Below are 18881 nucleotides of genomic sequence, written 5' to 3' on the forward strand. Positions count from 1 at the left end.
AATACGTACCTGAGCTGACTTTGGTGATATCTAGGAGGACGCGATACAAATCAAGATGGCTGTTACTACTGCATGAATTATCATGAATCTATACGCTCAAAATGGTGTAACAGAACCTGATCATTTGACGACATTCTTGCACCTTCGGAACCGTAAATGTCTTGTGCACATGATCATGTTCATGTTTTTCAAATATTACTTTCGAACAATATTCATATTACAGTTGGAGAGAAATACCACTACATTTTCTAAAATTTCATTTAAACCCTCGTTTTTTTTTTTTCCTTTAAAATTTCTGAAACCTGCAATTAATTACCTTGCATATATGGTACTCATTATCAAGTGCCCGGCTTGTGATCTGCTATTTAGTCTTTTGTCTCAGTGCCTCAAAAGTTGATGGCGTATGTACCCTGTCAACGTACATAGCCATAGAAATTTGTGAAATTTATTCCTTATTTATTTTCTAATTCACTCAATCTCACCTTATTTAATTTTTTTAAATTTTTATATAAAATAAAATAAATAATTTAATTTTTTTAAATTATAAAATAAAATAATATTAAAAAATATTTTATAATAATATTTTATTTAATTTTTAACTTTAATCTAACTTTTCGAAAACAAGGCGATAATGAAGTCAATGCAAAACAGAGAGTCCTGCCTTTTCTGTATCGGAATAGATAAGATAATCAGTTAAGAGAAAATTAAATAGCTAGGGAAATGCTTTAGTCTGATGTAATTTTTTTTAAAAAATGTTTAATAATATAGCAAAATGAATAAAAAAATAATAACAAGCCTAATAGCCTTATCGGGAACCGAGGAATCCTCGAGCTACAGCCAAGATAGCACCACTTTAATTAAATAGATGCTGTCGAATGAACAGAAGAGCCTTTGGAAAATGGAGTTTTTATATTCAATTCATTATTATATATGCAATATATTGACTTAGCTAGCCATGCATTTATCGTAACAAGTAGTACTAATAAAGTACGTACGATCGATGGGATTAAACCTACAAGAATTATTATTCCACTTGCATGCTGCATGATGCATCATGTAATTAGCAAACTAATTTCAAAGATGGCATTTTATGAAATGAAGATAGTCCTTTAACTTTTCTCAATTACATCATGCATGTAAAGATCGATGCTTTAAAAATGTTGGATGTTTATTATTGGCTATTTTTTATTTTATTATTATTTTTATAAGAGTCGACCGAGTTATCGGCCGGGCACTCTGAAATCATAGAAAGGGAAAAAAAAAAAAAAAAAAAAATCTCCAAGCCTGATAATAATAACCAGACGATCCGTACATTAATAAGTACCCCACATTCTCTGACAAGCTGTGCTGTTTGTGTGCTATTCTTTTGGATACGTCTTTTATTAGGGTTTTTAGGTACTCTTGATTTGATTTGACTTTAATATTTGTTTTTCCCTAAATTGAACGCCAGGTAAATTATCTTAAAGTACTATCATACACAGCATAATCCACAGAGCATGACTCAGAGAGAGAGAGAGAGAGTTGAAAAGCTAGCACAGGCAAATCACCATTGCTTCCATTAAACAACTTCTCTCACAGGGCGTAACAGTACCCACCTCTGTGAGGAAAATCTCAAACCTTTCCATATTCTCCAACCCATAAAATGTCCAAGCGTTTACGTTAGAGTCATTGAACATAAAAACCCGAATGGGTCCCTAACGAAAAAAGGGCGACAAACTGAGAGAGAAAAAAAATCATGAACGTCGACAAATGGAGAGGAGAAAGATGTTAAAAAAAGAGAAGCAGAAACTGGTGCTTCATCTTAGTCATCTTCTCAAAGAAAACCCACAAGTTCTCCATCTCTTTTCATCTTAGCATAGAGGTTAGAGAGCGGAAAACGACTTCTTCGCAGGGAATGGTGAGGCCCATATCGTGATCGAAGCCGAATTCTTCTTCAGCTTGGCGGAGGAGACATTGGAACTCAGGGTGAGTCAAGAATGAAATTGGGACAATGTACCTACTTCTCTTTTCGCCAACATAGACAGCAAAATGGCCTTTTGGGACGTCCAGTGGAAGGCCATCCTCGTCGTAGCCATGTTTCTTTCCCAAGCTCGAACATCTTTTGAGGATTTGCTTGAGAAGTGCAGTTTGAGGGAGTTTATTAGACCTTTTAATGGCCATTTTGGAAGTTGAGAGAAGTGGTGGTTTAGAGCAAGGGAGATACGGGAAGCAAAGGAAGAACAGAAGAAGAGGTGCTAGCTGGTGATGGATTGATGGTAGGGGTGGGGGTTTATGGTGGTATTTATGATCAAGGTGGAGAGAGAGAGAGGGGGAGAGAGAGAGAGATCATGTGGCGTGTGGGAGCAAAGGACAGATCTCGGGTGTTTTGTGGGTGTGTGCAAGTTGCAAGGACATGGTGGGAGCCAAGCCCATTGGGTTTACTCTTCTCTGTTGGCCCTCCTGTTGACACCATGGACCCTCACTCTCTCACTCACTCTCTCTCTCTCTCTCTCACGCACACTCAAAAGTAGTTATATATTTCTCAAGGTTCTTCATCATGTTTGCTGTCCGATATAGTTTTGTTTGGGTCACTTCGGTCACACTTGGTTTCAAGTTGAGGTCATGTTATTGGTAGTTACTCGAATTTGGACTATTCTTTTGCTATATAAAAAAATTGTTGTTTACACGCGAGATCACTTTTCCGTCTGTACATCTACCTCGGCTTGCTGCATTGATATGGATTACACGGGACTTTAATTTCCTTGGTGAATTTCCAATTTCAAAACTCTCTCTCTCTCTCTTCTCTCGTATCTGATTACTTTTTCAATGAATCGTCCTTTTCTGGACCAATTTGTCTTTATAAAAAGCCAATAACCCCAGTTTTGTTCCCAGAATACTACTGATTTGGTGCAATGGGGCTTAACTTGAAATAATTACAGCTCTCTCGCTCTACCTGAAATCACGGACAATAATGCGTACTCTTCAGTACAATCCTGTTGATGCTTTTGGCATTTTGTAATTGTTGGGCTTGTGATTCTGCGGACTCGGTGACATTAAGCAAAAAGTCTCTCAAAGTACACAAAAGTTTTGCAGAAACCCATGTGTAAGTTACTGCTACCTTTACAGGTACTTTTTTGACCTCCATACCTTTCTTCTTCAAACGGTCACACTTGATCTTCAAGATCTATAAACATTATAATAAAGCCCGAGTCTGTGAATCTTTCTTGCTTGCATGACTCCTATACCTTTATATTCTCAACTCCAAGAAGTACTGCATATTTATATATTCTCTAGTATTCTAATTTCTTTATCTTCCCAGGTGGTAATTTTTTATTTTTTGTTTGATTTTAGGACTTGGGAATCCAGCATTGCAATTTGCAAATAACTGCAACATTTGAAGTAGAAGTGTCTCCAAAGCAAAGGGCTCCCCGCCATGTGGTCCTGCTGAAACCGCCACCACTAAATAGGAGTTGTAATCAGACATAAATCTACTCCAAATGTGCACCACAAAAATCTTCCTAGCCTTGGCTCTATTCAGCAAACTTCTCTCCCCATGTTCTAAGGCTCAGAAAGTGATATTCGAAATATATATTTAGTGCCCTGATACAGCAATGTCAATTTCTGTCTTCCCTTTTTGTTTTCTATCAAACACGACCCCAAGAATGAAGAATGGCTTACAGTACTACTACACACCATTCCCTGCAAGCATGAAACCCTACAAACCCATCATCATAAACTTGTCCTTAATTAATTTGTGCAGGAGACCAACGACTTCTGAAACACAGTTTCTTATCTGTAAGCATTTATCCAAATGCATATATACCTGGCTAGGTCCCAGCTCCAACTCTCTATCTATAGTACTGTTTTGATTTACTGTCCACCTAGTTAAACAGATGGTAGAAAGTCATGACCATCAGTAAATATCGTGGAGGAAGACTAGAAATGGTGAAACCCGAAAAGTATTGTAACTGATTATGTGTACGTTTCTGTCCTTGGAAGCAGCTCTCCCATGTTCTGTGAATGAGATTGGTCCGAAGGGAGAAAAAAAAGGGATAACAAACAACAGAGAGACTAGAAAGGCCCACCGTTTTCTGCCTCGCTCAGCCAATAGACTAGGCGATTCTCTTTAAGATTGATGGTGACTCTGCCTTTAGGTTAGCACATGAAGGCCATGTTACTCTTGCCCCAAATCCTCCAGTAAAGACAACATAGTAAGGTACTCCTAATGAGATCATTCCAACTACTTTAAATGGCTAGCTTTACCTACCCAGCTATCACTCAAACTGTAACTGCCTGCATAGAAGTTGGAATCTTTTATGAATCCCTTCGTTTTGTGCTAACCTTTTTTTTTTCCCGAGTTATCTTTGTCCTTCTCTGACTCTCGATGCAAACTTGGTTTTAAATAAAGCTAGCAAAATCAAGTAGAAGGTGATGGTATTAAAAAATGACTATAAAGTGATGGTGTTAAGTTATCTCTTTCTATATTTTTTGGGCATCAATAGCATCACAAAATATGAGATTTATGCAGATGATACTATAAGGGTGTACATAAGAAAACAACTTTCACACCCACGTGGGTTTGTAAGGAAATGCTTGAAAGATTTCGACGATGGAACTCAGTAATGATGTCAAAATAGCAATGTGCGTATACAAACATTCTTGGATGTGGATAGTAAAAGGAAATGGTAAAAGGAGAGAGGCTCCGAGAATGGAGAATGGCATGTAAGATGATATGGTACTTCAGAACCTTGAGCATAAGAAGCTTAGAATCAGATAAGGTCACTCAATGATGGAATATAAAATTAAGAGGATTTATGAGTTATAAATAGGCTCAAACCTGGTACGTTCCAGACCAAGATGTGAGTGATAAGGGAATTAAAGTGCACTGACGAGGACAGCACAAGCAGGCCCGTCCGAAAGCTAGTGTGAATGGTCCCATTTCTGATAAACATTTTATGTCCATCAGAAGGACTAATAGAAGTACTTGAGGAGGGCCCTCAGCTTAATGGACATGTACTGCATAGTTCGTCAAAGGAACTTGATGCAGGATCGTGTGCTCTGTATAAATCGAGAAAATTTTGGAAGGCAAATTCAACTAAGCAGATTTAAAATAGGTGCATATAAAGAGCAGACAACAAGCATACATTACATAAATAAGACAGAGCAGTACTATCAAGAATGACACACATTTTAGAAGGGGATACTAACAACACGACGAAGAATCTTAAGCAGCAATTCCCAACCTTTGCACTCGCCTGGCCTGTCTTATAGACAAACCAAAGAGGGAAAGATAATTCACATTAGGCTTAAAGGCAAACCGTATCATGCATAGAGTTATTAAACCAATAATATTCACAAAGCATCGTGTTAACTTCCTTCTCGATCACAACCTCAAGGATCATATGTTAACACAAACAAAAATATTTCATTCAAACTAGTTAAATAGTTACATTGGTCTTCCTGAGTCATAAATATTAAACGATACAGGTTAAATCCCTTCAAGCATCCCTAAGCCCAACAAATTGTAAAACAATACCTTCTGGAACAACCTGATATACTTCTTGTTCTGACAACTGCAGAAACCACATATAGAGTGGCTCTTGGAGAGAATCTTTTCTATAATCAGATTCACCTAATCTGAGCATGAGCATGCTCCTGAAGATCCAGCAGAATAAGTGATGCAGCATAATCCAGATTATGTTTTATAGTTTTCCACTTAATAGTATGGAATGCATTTATTTCTTTTGCACTGACTCACCTCAGTATACATGACACTCTTGGGTGGAAAAGAGGATTCAGAATTCGCATGAATTAAAATCATCCACACCACGTGCTTTCATTTCCTGAAATGATTTTCAGCAAAATCAACAGAACAAGGAAAAAAAAGTACAAAGGTATATATTTTTTTCTTTGTGCCAAAGTAAATACTTGTTAATATATGATTTTAAGCCTTTTATTGATCTATTGGTAAATATTTGTTTTCCTTCTTATGATGGTCTTTTTTTTCCTGTTTTGGGGGGGGGGGGGGGGTATAAGTAGGATATGAAGTCAAAGATCATAAAAAAGCACAAAAAGGAAAGAAAATAAAAAGGAATAAGACAGAAACAAAGGCCACCAAAATTCACCAAAGATGAGAAAATGCATATCATGATGACATTGGGACAACAAGTGTAAAACATGAAAAACCAATTTGAAGTAGAATCTCAGAAAATCTGCATGAACAAGGTTTATTCATCGGTCAGAGATAGATTTCAACTGTCGATGCTGCCCGTCTATCTCACTTTTTTGTCGCCAGGGTATAGAAATATGGGCCTGTACCCAATATGATTAGAGCGAAACCAAATAGTCAAAACATTTGGCTTGCACACCTTCCTGAATAAAATTTGTACTGTTTATCCAAATTAAGATATGTGTACAAGAAGCTTGAGTGAAACTATATATAAATTCGCTTTCCAAGCTAAAAGAAAACACAAGTTCAAATTCTCCCACATCTCTACAAACATTAAAGCCATCCCACTGCTAACTCCGAAACTTCAGATTTAAAAACAAATTAAGCCAAAGTTCTGATCCTTGTCAATCCCCTGAATTAGTCAATTGGATTTACGAACCCTTTTTCAAAGCTTGTTTGAGATGCAGAACACCAGGTCATGTCAATTGAAACAAATTTGGAGGATCGTAGTTAATGATGTCCAATGTGATAGGCCAATAGCTTAGCACGAGTAGCCATCAAAGCAATTGAATTGAAAAGAGAACAAGCCACTGTGTTTTTCACCGATTCTACAGTTACTGGTATAGAGCAAAGTCAAGGATGTTCGTTCGGTACACCATATGGAAGAGGGTCATTTGTAAAAGCCAAAATTCCTGAAAATTAGCCGAAATTGTGAAAGCCAAAAAGCAATCTTTACCTTCTCGTGAAGTCTTTTTTTTTTTTTTTGGGGTGTTACTTGACTTAATTCCATCCTGGTACCCAGAAAGTCATACAACTAGAAAACAAGCACAACAGCAGAGAAGGCATGCGCGTACTCATGCAATAAGAGAAGAAGAGCCACTGTAGATTGTAGAACAACGTACTTTTGAATATGTAATCAAGGTTATTTCTAAAGGAAGAAAAAAGAAGAATGAGTTGTTTCAAGACGAAGTATCTTAAAAGAAAAATATATATGCAGAAAGGATGGTATGAACACTGAAACATGCAATGCATGACATGGAGATTCAGATTCAGTACAAAGAGAGCTTCCAAGACATTTTTCGTTTACGACTTGGATGGTATAATCTACAACAAGAATGGCTAAATTACGAATAGCATACATGCTTTCAAGCAAACAAAGAGGTATATGATCTTACTTGATGGAAGTATCAAGTTATGCCTGCATCTTTATTTCTTGTATCTTGTATATTTCAACTAAATAAATAAAAGGTCATGAAAAATATTTGATGGGTCGCATTTAGCACACGATACAGGGTAAAACTCAACCCAACCACTTTGGCCTCTTCAGCCATTTGGTTCCAATCAAATTAATCTTTGAACATGACTGTACAATATGTAGTGTGAAATCATTTTTGTTAAACCTGACCAACAAACTAAGCCATTGGAAGGTGATTCTTGATCCTATATTGATGCTAATAGAGCAGTAAAGCAGCAGGATTTGTTGGTACAGGGCCGTGGTGGTTGCTCAAGCAGGTTGATGACCCTAATCCCATTGTGAAATTCAGAACCAGGTACGAGTGTTTCAAAACTAAAGTTCGTATTATTGTATGATCATTTGCTATAACTATTCTAGTCTGATCACCGTATGGACTTTGCTTTATAATAAAAGATCTGCCTACTACTCAATTACAGTTTGGGCCAAAGATCATATAAATTAAAACAAGAAACACATAAAAAAACTTACAAGTTCAATGACTCATCACAAACATCGCTGCGAAAATAAAGAGGCCATTTCAAATTCACCCCACCCAGCTTCTGATTACTCAAATGGCAGCGACTCCACATCCCTTGTGGGGGTATTGAAACTGTGAAAAGAAGCTTCTTTTATCACCACTCCTCCCACGAACACACGCAGTCCATTTGTGTCTGGTAAAACAAGCTATTCTAGGAGCCACAAAGCTACGAAACAACGTCTAAACAGTACTTACTCTCTTGCCTTTTTACAAAGCCAGAATAAGACGTTAGCATCATACCACGTCCAATTGGAACGCTTATGTCAGTATCCTTGATTCTCGATCAAAATCTACAAGAAAACACAATAAAAATAGTGCAAACAACGATTCTGAATGGATCTAATAGTTCAAGATGTAGTGTCATAAATTCATATTCAAAAACTGTTTTTGGATTCGCGAGAAACGTTAGCATGGAGATTGAAGCAATAGGTAATCTATCAAATTATTATTATTTTTTTCCGGAGTTAATCTTTCAAATTTGATTCTGACACTAAACTCTTGAAGAATAAAGGCAATAGAAAAACAAGAGTACATTAAAGTAAAGTAAAACGAAAACAGGTTTTCGGCATTGAGATGCAAAACCGTTTTAGAATGGTTCCCGAGCTTCTGGTACAAGATGTATTGGTGATTCTGAACATGGATATTTTTCCAAATTCGAATCAAACAAAGAATTGTTACCCTCTTTTCATTGTCGCTGGGATTTGGGTGTGCGCCCACTCATCTCTGGTTGATCTTGACCGTGCTTTTTGGAAGACGAACTGTTAGTCATATCTTCAAACTGTTAGTCGAATCCATCAAATTAGGGTTTTTCTCTGATAGATCACAGAGTATGATCTCCAAGGCTCCCACTACTCTAGGGTCACTAGAATTATCACCTAAGACGAAGCTTCATATGTGTTACCAATCGGATTCTGCCATTACGACAAATCAGAAATTAATACTCAACAAAATGACTAGAATACCGATTTGTTTACTAATTATGGCGCAACTCTGAAATGCTCGTCTCCTGGAGCTCACCATACTGAACACATGCTATGTCTTTACCGTCAAAATGATGGGTATGACCTAAAACTACATATGTGGGTGGTTTTGCAGTGATGCCGGCCTCATACAAGGGTCCAAGGAGCAAGGAGCAAGGGCCAAGGGCCAAGGGCCAAGGTCAGACCTTTGTTCAAATTCTCTTCGTTTATCAAACCTTTGATGAGCCACAAAAGTTCTCCTCTGGTCATCTTCACGTTTGGCAACCGACAAGGAAGATCACGAAAAATGGATCTGTTTGTGTAATATTCCAGATTCTCTGTCGAAAGCGGTGAAAGGAATCTCAAAATATTAACCGATTATTTTAAAATGTAGGGCTAAATATAACTTGAACATTCTTTAAATCCTTACAATTAAGATTACATCCTTAAACCGAAAAAAAGGAAAGAAATTTCTGTAAAAGGCTAATAGTGGAGTTTTTCACAAAAGCCAATAAGAATTACCTCAGAAAATCTACTCGGTGGAGAACTTCTTTTCCCAACCAGTGTTTTCAAATTCAATGCCAATGGTAATAATTTTATCATATCAGTATATTTTATGAAAATTTACTGGATATATTCTTTAAATACCGACCCATTATTTTCAATTTAATGGCAATGATCTTGCCGGCCATATCATTTTATCGTTTCTAAAATACAAATTCAACGTGATAAATATATGAAGAACAATATTGAGGAGGTCGGAGACCTCTGAATTAGATAAAATAAACTGGAGGAGATTCTCAAAGAGTTTAAAGAGAAGTTTCAACTCAATCATGTTCATGTTTCAATTTCTTCTTATATCAACAAGAAGAAGAAGAAGAATAGATAGAATGTACATTCAGTTACAAAACTGTCACTGCTTCTTTTTCTATTACAACAATTCATGCAAGCGACAAGTGAGATCAACAAAGATATCTTCGCTGCAGGGAATTGTGAGACCACCCATGGGATGATCAAAGCCGAATTCTTCCTCGGCTTTGCTTAGCAATTCTTGAAATGAAGGCTGGTTCAGAAATGATACTGGAATCACGAATCTCTTCTTTTCGCCCTCCCCAACATATACTGCAAAACAGCCTTTCGGAACGTCTAAAGACATGGAAGCCGCTTGCTTTGCAAATGAGTTTGATCGTCGGAGAATGTGCTTAGCATGTAAAATAGCAGCCAAACGAATAGCCATTTCTATCTAGCTATCTATACTGTTGGGCGCCCAGAAGGATGATATATTGTGAAGATTACAAAAAACGAAAGAGGGATCTGAGGAGATGACTTGTTCTGGTTGTAAAACAATGTGTATGAACTATGAATATATATAGAGGAAATTAAAGGAATGAGTGGTGAAGAGGCGTTAGGTTGGGGATTTGTGAGAGACGAGAGCATTTGAAGGATCACATGGACATGTCTTCAAGAACTCGGATATTGATTGAGACTTTCATGTTTTTTGGAAGACATATTGGGGTAACTTCCCCAAGAGAGCAAACTACAAGGGGTCCCAGTTGAAATAAAAGATATCATGTGGATTGTAGAGAAGTCTGAACGACTGGTGATCTCTTTTAAGATATAGAGGACATGCTGAGACATGTCAGATTATTTCTTGACATGAATTTGTAGCTGATCGAGGACTGTCTTGAATGGCATACATTTTGGATAAATAACTACATATTTGTATGGGCCTGTGGATCCATGATCAATTTCGCATGAAGGTAGACTAGTAATACGGCAGAGCAAGGGTCATTAATGAAACAACATAATTCCTGATATATAAGAGTAATGCATGTACAAGTTCTAAATGTTCAAGCCTTTTATAAAAATGTAGATCTTATCAAGAAAAATCGAGGTTTTTTTTTTTCTTTAATACTTTTTTATAGTGGAGTCTATTTTTTTTAAAGGGTTTGGACGAAATTTTTATATTTGAGACTTGTATATATTATTTATCTTTATGAGATAGGGCTGACCATCATTCCCCTCTAGTAATTGCTTAGCAGGCAATATGTTTTAGTTGGAGTCATTTGAAACCATTATAAACTACAATAACCTCTCCAACAACTCAAATCCCATACTTTAAATTGTAATTGATTTTGATATTAGAAAAATTCTACTAGTAAATCTCACACACCACACATCACATTTTTTGTTATTTTTTTAATTTTTTTCTCTTACTAAATGTGTCTTATATGGATGATGAGTAGAAGAATTCAATTATTTTAAAAAAATTAAAAAATAAAAGAGATTATGGTGTGTGGTGTGTGAGGCTTATGAATAACAAATCTCTTGATATTATACATGGAAAGCTTAAGGCACATTTGAACATATATCTTAAAAGTTCTTAATTTTCTGACATCTCAACTATCTTAAAAGTTCTTAATTTTATGTACCACAATATACAACTATAACTAACATTGAATTGATCAAAATATTCAAACTAACATGAACAACGTTGATATGCTTTATATGAAACAGGCTCTTTCAACCGGCTTCCTAAAAAAAAAAAAGAAAAAAAAGAGGAAAATAAAATCCAAATTATTATCTTTCTTTAAATTGAACCAAAAGGCTCAATAAATCCCGAAGTCCTATTGTAATTTGTATCTCGAGCTTTGATAACTAGGCAGAAGGGATAATAGTAACCACAGAGAACTTTCTAAGGCGACTTTTGTATTGTTAAAGCGGTTATGCCCCGGTTTTTAGGGAATCTACATAAAAGCTCGTTACAAAAAATCTTGTGCAGCGAATTGCTTCTTTGTAACGGCAGGATTTATTGCCTTTAAAACAGTTATAGATGATTGCAACGGTTATCATTTTGGAGTTGATTTAAGGATTTTTTTTTAAAGAAAAACAGGATAACATATAAAGATCCATGACTAAGAACAGAAAATAAAGTAAAGTTCCATGACAGAATTTGGAGCAAAATATATAAATAAATAAATGGGTCGAAACTCTGAATTGCAAAAGTAACAAGAATATACATTGATTTACAAAATTGTCTTTGCTGTTGTATTGTAGTGACCAGTATCACAGTTCATGTAAGCGACAAGTGAGATCAATGAAGATGTCTTCACTGCAGGGAATTGTGAGACCACCCATTGGATGATCGAAGCCATATTCTTCCTCAGCCTTGTTTAGCAATTCTTGAAATGAAGGCTGTTTCAGGAGTGATATCGGAACTACAAATCTCTTCATTTCATGACTCTCTCCAACATATACTGCAAAGTAGCCTTTTGGAACATCTAAAGATGTTGAAGCTGCTTGCTTTGCAAACGAGTTTGATCGGCGGAGAATGTGCTTAGCATGCAAAATACTGGGAAAACGAATCGCCATGGCTATTTATCTTATATTATTGCAGAGAAAGATGATGGAGATCACAGATGAGGGAGAAGAAAGTATTACAGATAATGATATCAGAGAATCCGAGGAATTGTTCTGGCTGTGAAATGATAATTTAATGTATATTTATAGATGAATGGTGTCAAGGCAAATCTCTGAAATGTGGTGGAGTGTGTGGTGTAGAAGCATTCTGGTGGGGATTGGTGAGAGACAAGAGCATTTGAATGATCACATGGACTTGTCTTTCAACTCGTTACCAAAAAGCTGGTAGCGACTGAGACTTGCAGAAAACTTTGCCCAAGCATTCGGTGCAAGAACAACTTACGGGGGACCCTTTTGAAATCATGAATGCTATGCAGGACAAGATTGTACATATCTGTGGATTATTATTTCTTGACAAGAACATAAAGACTGGAACCAGGTTAGTCTCTTTGTGATGTGATTTAATTTTTTTTTTCCAAAACATTTTTAACATCATATAAAATTAACTTGCTTGTATTTTTACAGCAAGTTTAGCCTCTTCTTTTAGCTGACTAAGAGTTATAAGAAAACCTATTTGGAAAATTCACAGAAAATAAGTTCTCAAGAAAATTGAGTTTAGTTAGCTGATTTGGAAAAGAATAGTTCTCTGTATCAGTAAGCACTCTGTTTTTCTCAAATGAGTACACGATATTCATTGGTTTAGGAAAAAGGAAAGTGAAATTTCCAACTGTAAGAAACATGAGAATCAGCGGATATATAAATGGATCAGCATTATTTGAAGCGAGGAGGAGAATCATCATTGTCAATTATAACATGTCCTCAACCTAACTCATCCACCTTTTGTTGCCTTGGGACAGTGACTTCCAGGACAAATCCCTGTGAAGAGCACATGAAGTATGTCCAACGAATACTCACAGCTGGAACCACTCCATGCCAAAGGACTATTGCATTATAAGTGGTGAAATCATTGCAGGCAACTGTGATAACAATCATCAGCAGACACCTCAAATTTCATCTGGCATGTGTTGGATATTAAGCAGATAGATAGACCCCACTTGCCACATTATTTTTACCACATTGAATCATTAAGTAGATAGACACGTTCCTCATAGCCAATTTTAGTCTAAGTGATTAGGGAAAATGTGAGTTCAGTTATCAAAACAAGATGATGACCATAAGATAATATATCCAATGGTTCTAGAATTAGTCAGCCTGATTACATTCTTAGCCTATGGTAGAATTGATGGAAATAACAAACATCCAAGGGTGATAACAGATAGTTCATGTCTCAAAATGTGATATAAGTAAGGCTTTTACTCGTACATAAAGCTTATGTTCCAATGGGTGCTCAGCAAATATTATATCTGCATAGTGGTGAGTGCTCTGCCACAATGCCATCAAAGAGAATAAAGTTATGAACAGAACCTCATGTTCGAAATATGTGCATGGAAGTTTTGATTCCCAACTATCATTATATATAGATAGAAAGTTTTACAATGCGAAAAGATTTTCGCAATACCAAATCCTCTTAATTCAAAAAAGAAAGACAGATTTTTGGGTTAGTGGTGTTGGAAAGTTCAGTTTTTCAGCACTACCCAACATCATGTCTATCATCTCTCATAAACTTATCAAAAAAAAAAATGTCTATCATCTCTCATAAGCTTCCCAGACTAAAAGAAGATCACTGATGGCTTCTCTGCATGGGACTTTGGAAGAACCACTCATAGGATGATTGAACTGAATGCTTCATCCCCCCTTAAAGTAACTGCAGGTATGAAGTTGGAACCTCAGAAGCATCTCCTCCAAGTTTCTTCAACTTGCCTTTTAATACACTTGTGGCCTCTTGGCATCTGCTTAACCTGAGCAGTCTGCCATCTGATGCAAGTGGACATATTCTTCAGGTACTGCAGTACATTCTGTTTCGCAAGTGGCTGTCCAATGGCCATCCAATCCTTCTCCAGAAAGAGAAGTAATTGTGCCTGAGGCTACAAATATGTTTTGTTGATTGATTTCAGTGCCATGTATCACGATCTGTTTATGCCAGATGTGAAGTTGATAAAGACCTCTTCCCTGCAAGGAATTGTTAGAGCACCCATTGGATGATCGAACCCAAATTCTTCCTCTGCCTTATGCAGCAATTTCTGAAACGAAGGTTCATTAAGGTATGATATAGGTAGAACGAATCGCTTCTTCTGGTCTTCTCCAACATAGACTGCAAAGTAGCCTTTTGGAACATTTTTAGCTGTGGAAGCTGCTTCTTTACTGCTTAGAACAGACCTGCGGAGAAGCTGCTTAACATGCATGATGGCTGGAACTCGGATAGGCATTTATATGTTGTCACTTCAGAAAAGATTGAAGTTCCCAAACGACTTTGGAAGAGAAAGAAGTAGATAAATATTTGATAGAGAAGACTAAGAGGACTTGGTATGGCATTGGAATAACATGTGTGTATATATAGATGATAGGCACGGGAGGAAATCTCTGAAATGAGGTTTCGGGTGTGCACTTGGGAGGGTATTTGGGAGAGACAGGCGTTTGAAGGATCACATGGGTTTGTCTTCCAACTCATCATCAAGAGCTTGGTGCTGGTTGAGATTATAGTTCACGGAAGACTTATGCCCAACAATTTTTGGGATGGCAACCTACAAGGGACCCCACTTGAAGTTAGGAGATGTGGCTGGGAGAAACCTCCGGAGGAGTTAGATAACTTTTTATATCATGAAATCCTACTTTACTCAAGATTCAACTTTAGAAAGGATCTCTTTAGGTAGATTCATCATTTCACTCACTTGGGAACTAAAAAAACCTTTGTTAATTGTTTCCTCAGAGAATAAATTAGCTGTCGAGTTAGATTGAATAAGAACACTGAAAAAAATGCAGTGAAAATTAATGGATGAAGATGATAAACATGAAACTGTAAGAAACATGAAAACCAGCAGCAACCTACAAGATATCACGTGCAAGAACAGAACTGCTTTAATAAGATGTCCTAAAATGCATCAACTTGCAAGACAAGCCCTTGTGAAGAGTATATGTTAAGTGGCCAGCTTAGATTGAAGAAGAACACTGAAAAAATGCAGTGAAATATTAGTGGATGAAGATGATTAACATGAAACTGTAAGAAACATGAAAACCAGCAGCAACCTACAAGCTATCACGTGCAAGAACAGAAATGCTTTAATAAGATGTCCTAAAATGCATCAACTTGCAAGACAATCCCTTGTGAAGAGTATATGTTAAGTGGCCAGCTTTGTCTTGGAGGAAAATCTACTACCGGGGACCATCAATGGACATTTATCAAGAGTGATCATATGGTTTTGCCTCTCTCTTGGTTTTATTCATTTTCTTGCTGTAAGCTAATTGAAATTATTCATCAATCATAGCCTGTTAAACAACAAAACAAGCTACGAGCCCACATTTTCTACTTATGTTCCCTGCCGATTAAACCAACCCAACTTGTTTGACCAAATATCAACTTGGAAATACAAATATGTGGACCAGGTCTTGTGTTACTTCGGCACAAACAAGTTCATGTGAAGATGCTGCTTCATATTACAGCAGAAGAATTGGACATGATATGATTGGGCCCTGATTCTGAAAGGATCATTGATTGAATAGGAGAACCAAACCACCTAGCATGTGATGTTCCTGATGATGTCAAAGACCAGTATAACAAATTTCAGGGAGCTATATAAAGTAATTTTTCATTCTATTTGGTCAATAAAGAAAATTCTCTTGATGGACCATTTACCAGATAATCACAACCATCACTTTCAAGAAAAACGTTAAATGCGTACGAATGTATAATTTTAATGATTGGATTTAAATGCTAAACGAGAACCATGGTTCATATAGATGAAAAGCTCCTAGACCATCATATGAAGGACAATATCAGCTGTGAGCATTCATTTCATTCCTTCAAAACATAGAAACAATTAGAATCGATTAGGTCGAGCTAATTGGGAAAACTCCAAATGCCACAGGAAGGTATATAAATTTAAAGAATCATGCACTTATGTTGTCTACCTATGTAAAGGGGAACTAGAAAGGAAAGGAAAAAACGTATGTCATAATAGTTCCTTTAGTATATAAGATAATTGTGTACATATATTTATAACTAAAATTTTGTCCAGTGCATAAGTTGAATGTATATAACTATCATGATTCCACCTGGCTATACTGCCTGACAATGAAGATGACCATAATTTTCATCTGTACTTGCTAACACATGAAGATGTGGACTGCAAAATCAGCCTTCTCAAGGCTGCGGCACTGTCTAGCTTCATAGAAATATCTTACAAATCATCACTCTTCAACATTATTTGGTTCATCATATTTTGAGGGTTCCAGCCTCGTACCTGATCTTTACTTCTAGTTTCCAAACTTGACAATTTCTGTTTTGGTCTTGGAGGTACCATGTTACCAAATCATTGGGTAGAATCAAATCTCAGTAAACGTGAAACTATTTTCCCTTACTGAGCTCATCACTTTGACTCATTATGAAAGACCATAAATAACTTGTCTCGGTTTAAGTTAGAGGCCAACAGGGATATCTCTAAATGGACTACCGACTCTTGTCTCTCCAATGAAAAGACTACAGTGTCCTGCATATTTTTTTCTTTCGGTGTTAAACTGCATCCTATTTAACTTTTCATTTTCATACACCTAAATAAAAAATCATTCTTTTACCCACCTTTCATTCAAACTGATCCACGTTATGGTGTGGCATGCCATACATCAAATATTGGTTATTTAAGAATTCTATTGTGACAGCTAAAGAGCAGGTACCCAATATTAGAGAAAGATAATTTGTTATATTAAGCGAGTTAATGAACCTGGAAAGGCTCATCCTTGAAAAAAGCAGCCATGAGGTAGAGATGCAATTGCTTGATTTCCACTACGAATCAAAGGACCCGTCTTACATTTTTTTTCAAATGGGGAGATTTTTGTAATCCCATTTTTCTACTAAAAAGCAGAACACAAGAAAAGAAAAAGAAAAAATCTACAATGTATTGGCAATTCCTGCTTTACAAAATTGTCTCATGGGTAGTTTGACCTCTCTTGTGAACTGCTCAAGTGAGAAGTGACATTGATAAAGGTGTCTATTCTACATGGGATTGTCAAACCACCTGTTGGATGATGAAACCCAAATTCTTCTTCAGCTTTTCTTAGCAAATTTTGAAATGAAGGCTGGTTCAAATAGGACACAGGAACCACAAACCGCTGCTTCTGATTCTCTCCAACATAAACTGCAAAGAAGCCTCTTGGTACATCTGAGGATGTAGAAGCTGCTCTAGTTGCGGTCAAAGCAGAGCGGCGGAGAATTTGCTTAGCAAGAGATGCACTGGGGAAACGAAGTCCCATGGTTTGGTATATTTGCAGAATAAAAGGAAGAAAGAGATCTTTGAAGATTTGTTCTTGCAAGCAAATGCAATATTTTTAAGAATGTGAAGGCTTGAGGTGGTAGTGACCATAGATATATGTGTATTTATAGATGGACATGGCACATGAAAAAGACTGTTAATTTGGTGTGTGTGGACAAGAGGTGTTTGCTGGGACAATCTAGTTATGAAGGACATGCTTGTTATGAAGGAAAACTAAGGTGACTTGGAGGGACAGGCTTAAGACGTGGTGAAGTCTATGTTCTCAAATGACGGGACAATAGATAAGGCTCGATATGTGGTGAATTGGAAGGCCTAGTAGTCGGTTCCAATATCTCATTAGGATATCACATGGTCATGTCTTCCAACTAGTCGGCAAAGAGTGCAAACTGAACATTGTTTGTTTGTGGTTTTCTGTTTTAATACATGTCCAGCTTTTTTTTTTGAGAAGAGGACGGTACTCTAATTTTATTGATAGCCTTCACTTTTGATGGAGGAAAACGTGGATTCAACATCTTTTTTCTACTGTACATTTGAGTCCTGTTTCTCAACCCACGTATCAAATCCAGGATGCAAACTACTCATCATCTATTTCGATCATGTAAACCAGCAATGACGTAGTTGTCAGCAAATTATATCTATCTCTTCTCCTTGTTCAATTCCACTAATACAGAAACATATCATTTTTGATGTTATAAATACAGATCAATGTAATATTACCTCACCCGCAGCCTAACCTCGATATAGGCTGATAGAGCATTTGCACGTAGGGGTGTCCTTATCCGGAATTTCATCAAACATCCCCGGTGCCTCATTGATGGATGAAAGTTGGAATTGTTGCTATGAGGGCACTACCCACAAAACAGCGGATGGGGCTTGACCTGTTTACCTAAACCGACATTTTCAATAAAAAAATGGAAGATAAAGCTATTAAAAAGCTATATAAAGTGTGGGTAATGGGTATCCCTTGGAATACCATTAATATTCATGAAGGCAACAAATTTAGTCCAAGAAAGCAAAGCCATCTGGATGAAAGCGAGATATCAGTACATTAAAGGGAATGGCTTTGTGGGTTACGGAGCAGAAACATCTTGAAATATTCCAGCTTAGCCTTTCCGCAGCTTAACTGTACGCAATAGAACGAGTTGGTTGAGTTTTTGAGGTCATTGCTATGAAGCCATGCTGTGTATGAGAGACTCCGTTTAGAAATGCGTAAAGCGAAGGGGCACACTTGTCATTTAAGATTATACCGTCATGACCG

General features: G+C 36.8%; 5 protein-coding genes and 1 long non-coding RNA gene across 6 annotated transcripts; all 6 read right to left on the bottom strand.

Moving 5' to 3' along the window:
- Nucleotides 1-1530: 1530 nt before the first annotated feature.
- On the bottom strand, nt 1531-2321 carry LOC108986947 (auxin-responsive protein SAUR50-like). Its single transcript, XM_018959760.2, has one exon. The coding sequence runs from the start codon at nt 2158-2160 to the stop codon at nt 1846-1848; it is 315 nt and encodes a 104-aa protein (XP_018815305.1). The 5' UTR covers nt 2161-2321; the 3' UTR covers nt 1531-1845.
- A 3030-nt stretch (nt 2322-5351) lies between these two features.
- On the bottom strand, nt 5352-9195 carry LOC108986956. Its single transcript, XR_001995455.2, has 3 exons — nt 8599-9195; nt 7872-8210; nt 5352-5822 (listed from the first exon to the last, which is right to left on the bottom strand). It is a non-coding gene; the product is annotated as an uncharacterized LOC108986956 (long non-coding RNA).
- Nucleotides 9196-9686: 491 nt separating this feature from the next.
- Nucleotides 9687-10363, bottom strand: LOC108986949 (auxin-responsive protein SAUR23-like). The gene has a single exon (XM_018959762.2). The coding sequence runs from the start codon at nt 10114-10116 to the stop codon at nt 9811-9813; it is 306 nt and encodes a 101-aa protein (XP_018815307.1). The 5' UTR covers nt 10117-10363; the 3' UTR covers nt 9687-9810.
- A 1484-nt stretch (nt 10364-11847) lies between these two features.
- LOC108986948 (auxin-induced protein X15-like) lies at nt 11848-12339 on the bottom strand. The gene has a single exon (XM_018959761.2). The coding sequence runs from the start codon at nt 12249-12251 to the stop codon at nt 11946-11948; it is 306 nt and encodes a 101-aa protein (XP_018815306.1). The 5' UTR covers nt 12252-12339; the 3' UTR covers nt 11848-11945.
- A 1835-nt stretch (nt 12340-14174) lies between these two features.
- LOC108986950 (auxin-responsive protein SAUR21-like) lies at nt 14175-15383 on the bottom strand. Its single transcript, XM_035684439.1, has one exon. The coding sequence runs from the start codon at nt 14564-14566 to the stop codon at nt 14264-14266; it is 303 nt and encodes a 100-aa protein (XP_035540332.1). The 5' UTR covers nt 14567-15383; the 3' UTR covers nt 14175-14263.
- A 1723-nt stretch (nt 15384-17106) lies between these two features.
- LOC108986946 (auxin-responsive protein SAUR21-like) lies at nt 17107-18058 on the bottom strand. Its single transcript, XM_018959758.2, has one exon. It carries the CDS (start codon nt 17601-17603, stop codon nt 17280-17282), a length of 324 nt encoding a protein of 107 aa, XP_018815303.1. The 5' UTR covers nt 17604-18058; the 3' UTR covers nt 17107-17279.
- Between the last annotated feature and the right edge of the window lie 823 nt (nt 18059-18881).

Source organism: Juglans regia, chromosome 13, assembly GCF_001411555.2.
Source record: "Juglans regia cultivar Chandler chromosome 13, Walnut 2.0, whole genome shotgun sequence".
In the NCBI taxonomy this organism is placed as follows: Eukaryota; Viridiplantae; Streptophyta; class Magnoliopsida; order Fagales; family Juglandaceae; genus Juglans; species Juglans regia.

Excerpts from the sequence above, each read along its gene's own strand:
- LOC108986947 (XM_018959760.2), bottom strand. The coding sequence starts at position 2,160 with ATGGCCATTAAAAGGTCTAATAAACTCCCTCAAACTGCACTTCTCAAG.
- LOC108986949 (XM_018959762.2), bottom strand. The coding sequence starts at position 10,116 with ATGGCTATTCGTTTGGCTGCTATTTTACATGCTAAGCACATTCTCCGA.
- LOC108986948 (XM_018959761.2), bottom strand. The coding sequence starts at position 12,251 with ATGGCGATTCGTTTTCCCAGTATTTTGCATGCTAAGCACATTCTCCGC.
- LOC108986950 (XM_035684439.1), bottom strand. The coding sequence starts at position 14,566 with ATGCCTATCCGAGTTCCAGCCATCATGCATGTTAAGCAGCTTCTCCGC.
- LOC108986946 (XM_018959758.2), bottom strand. The coding sequence starts at position 17,603 with ATGGGACTTCGTTTCCCCAGTGCATCTCTTGCTAAGCAAATTCTCCGC.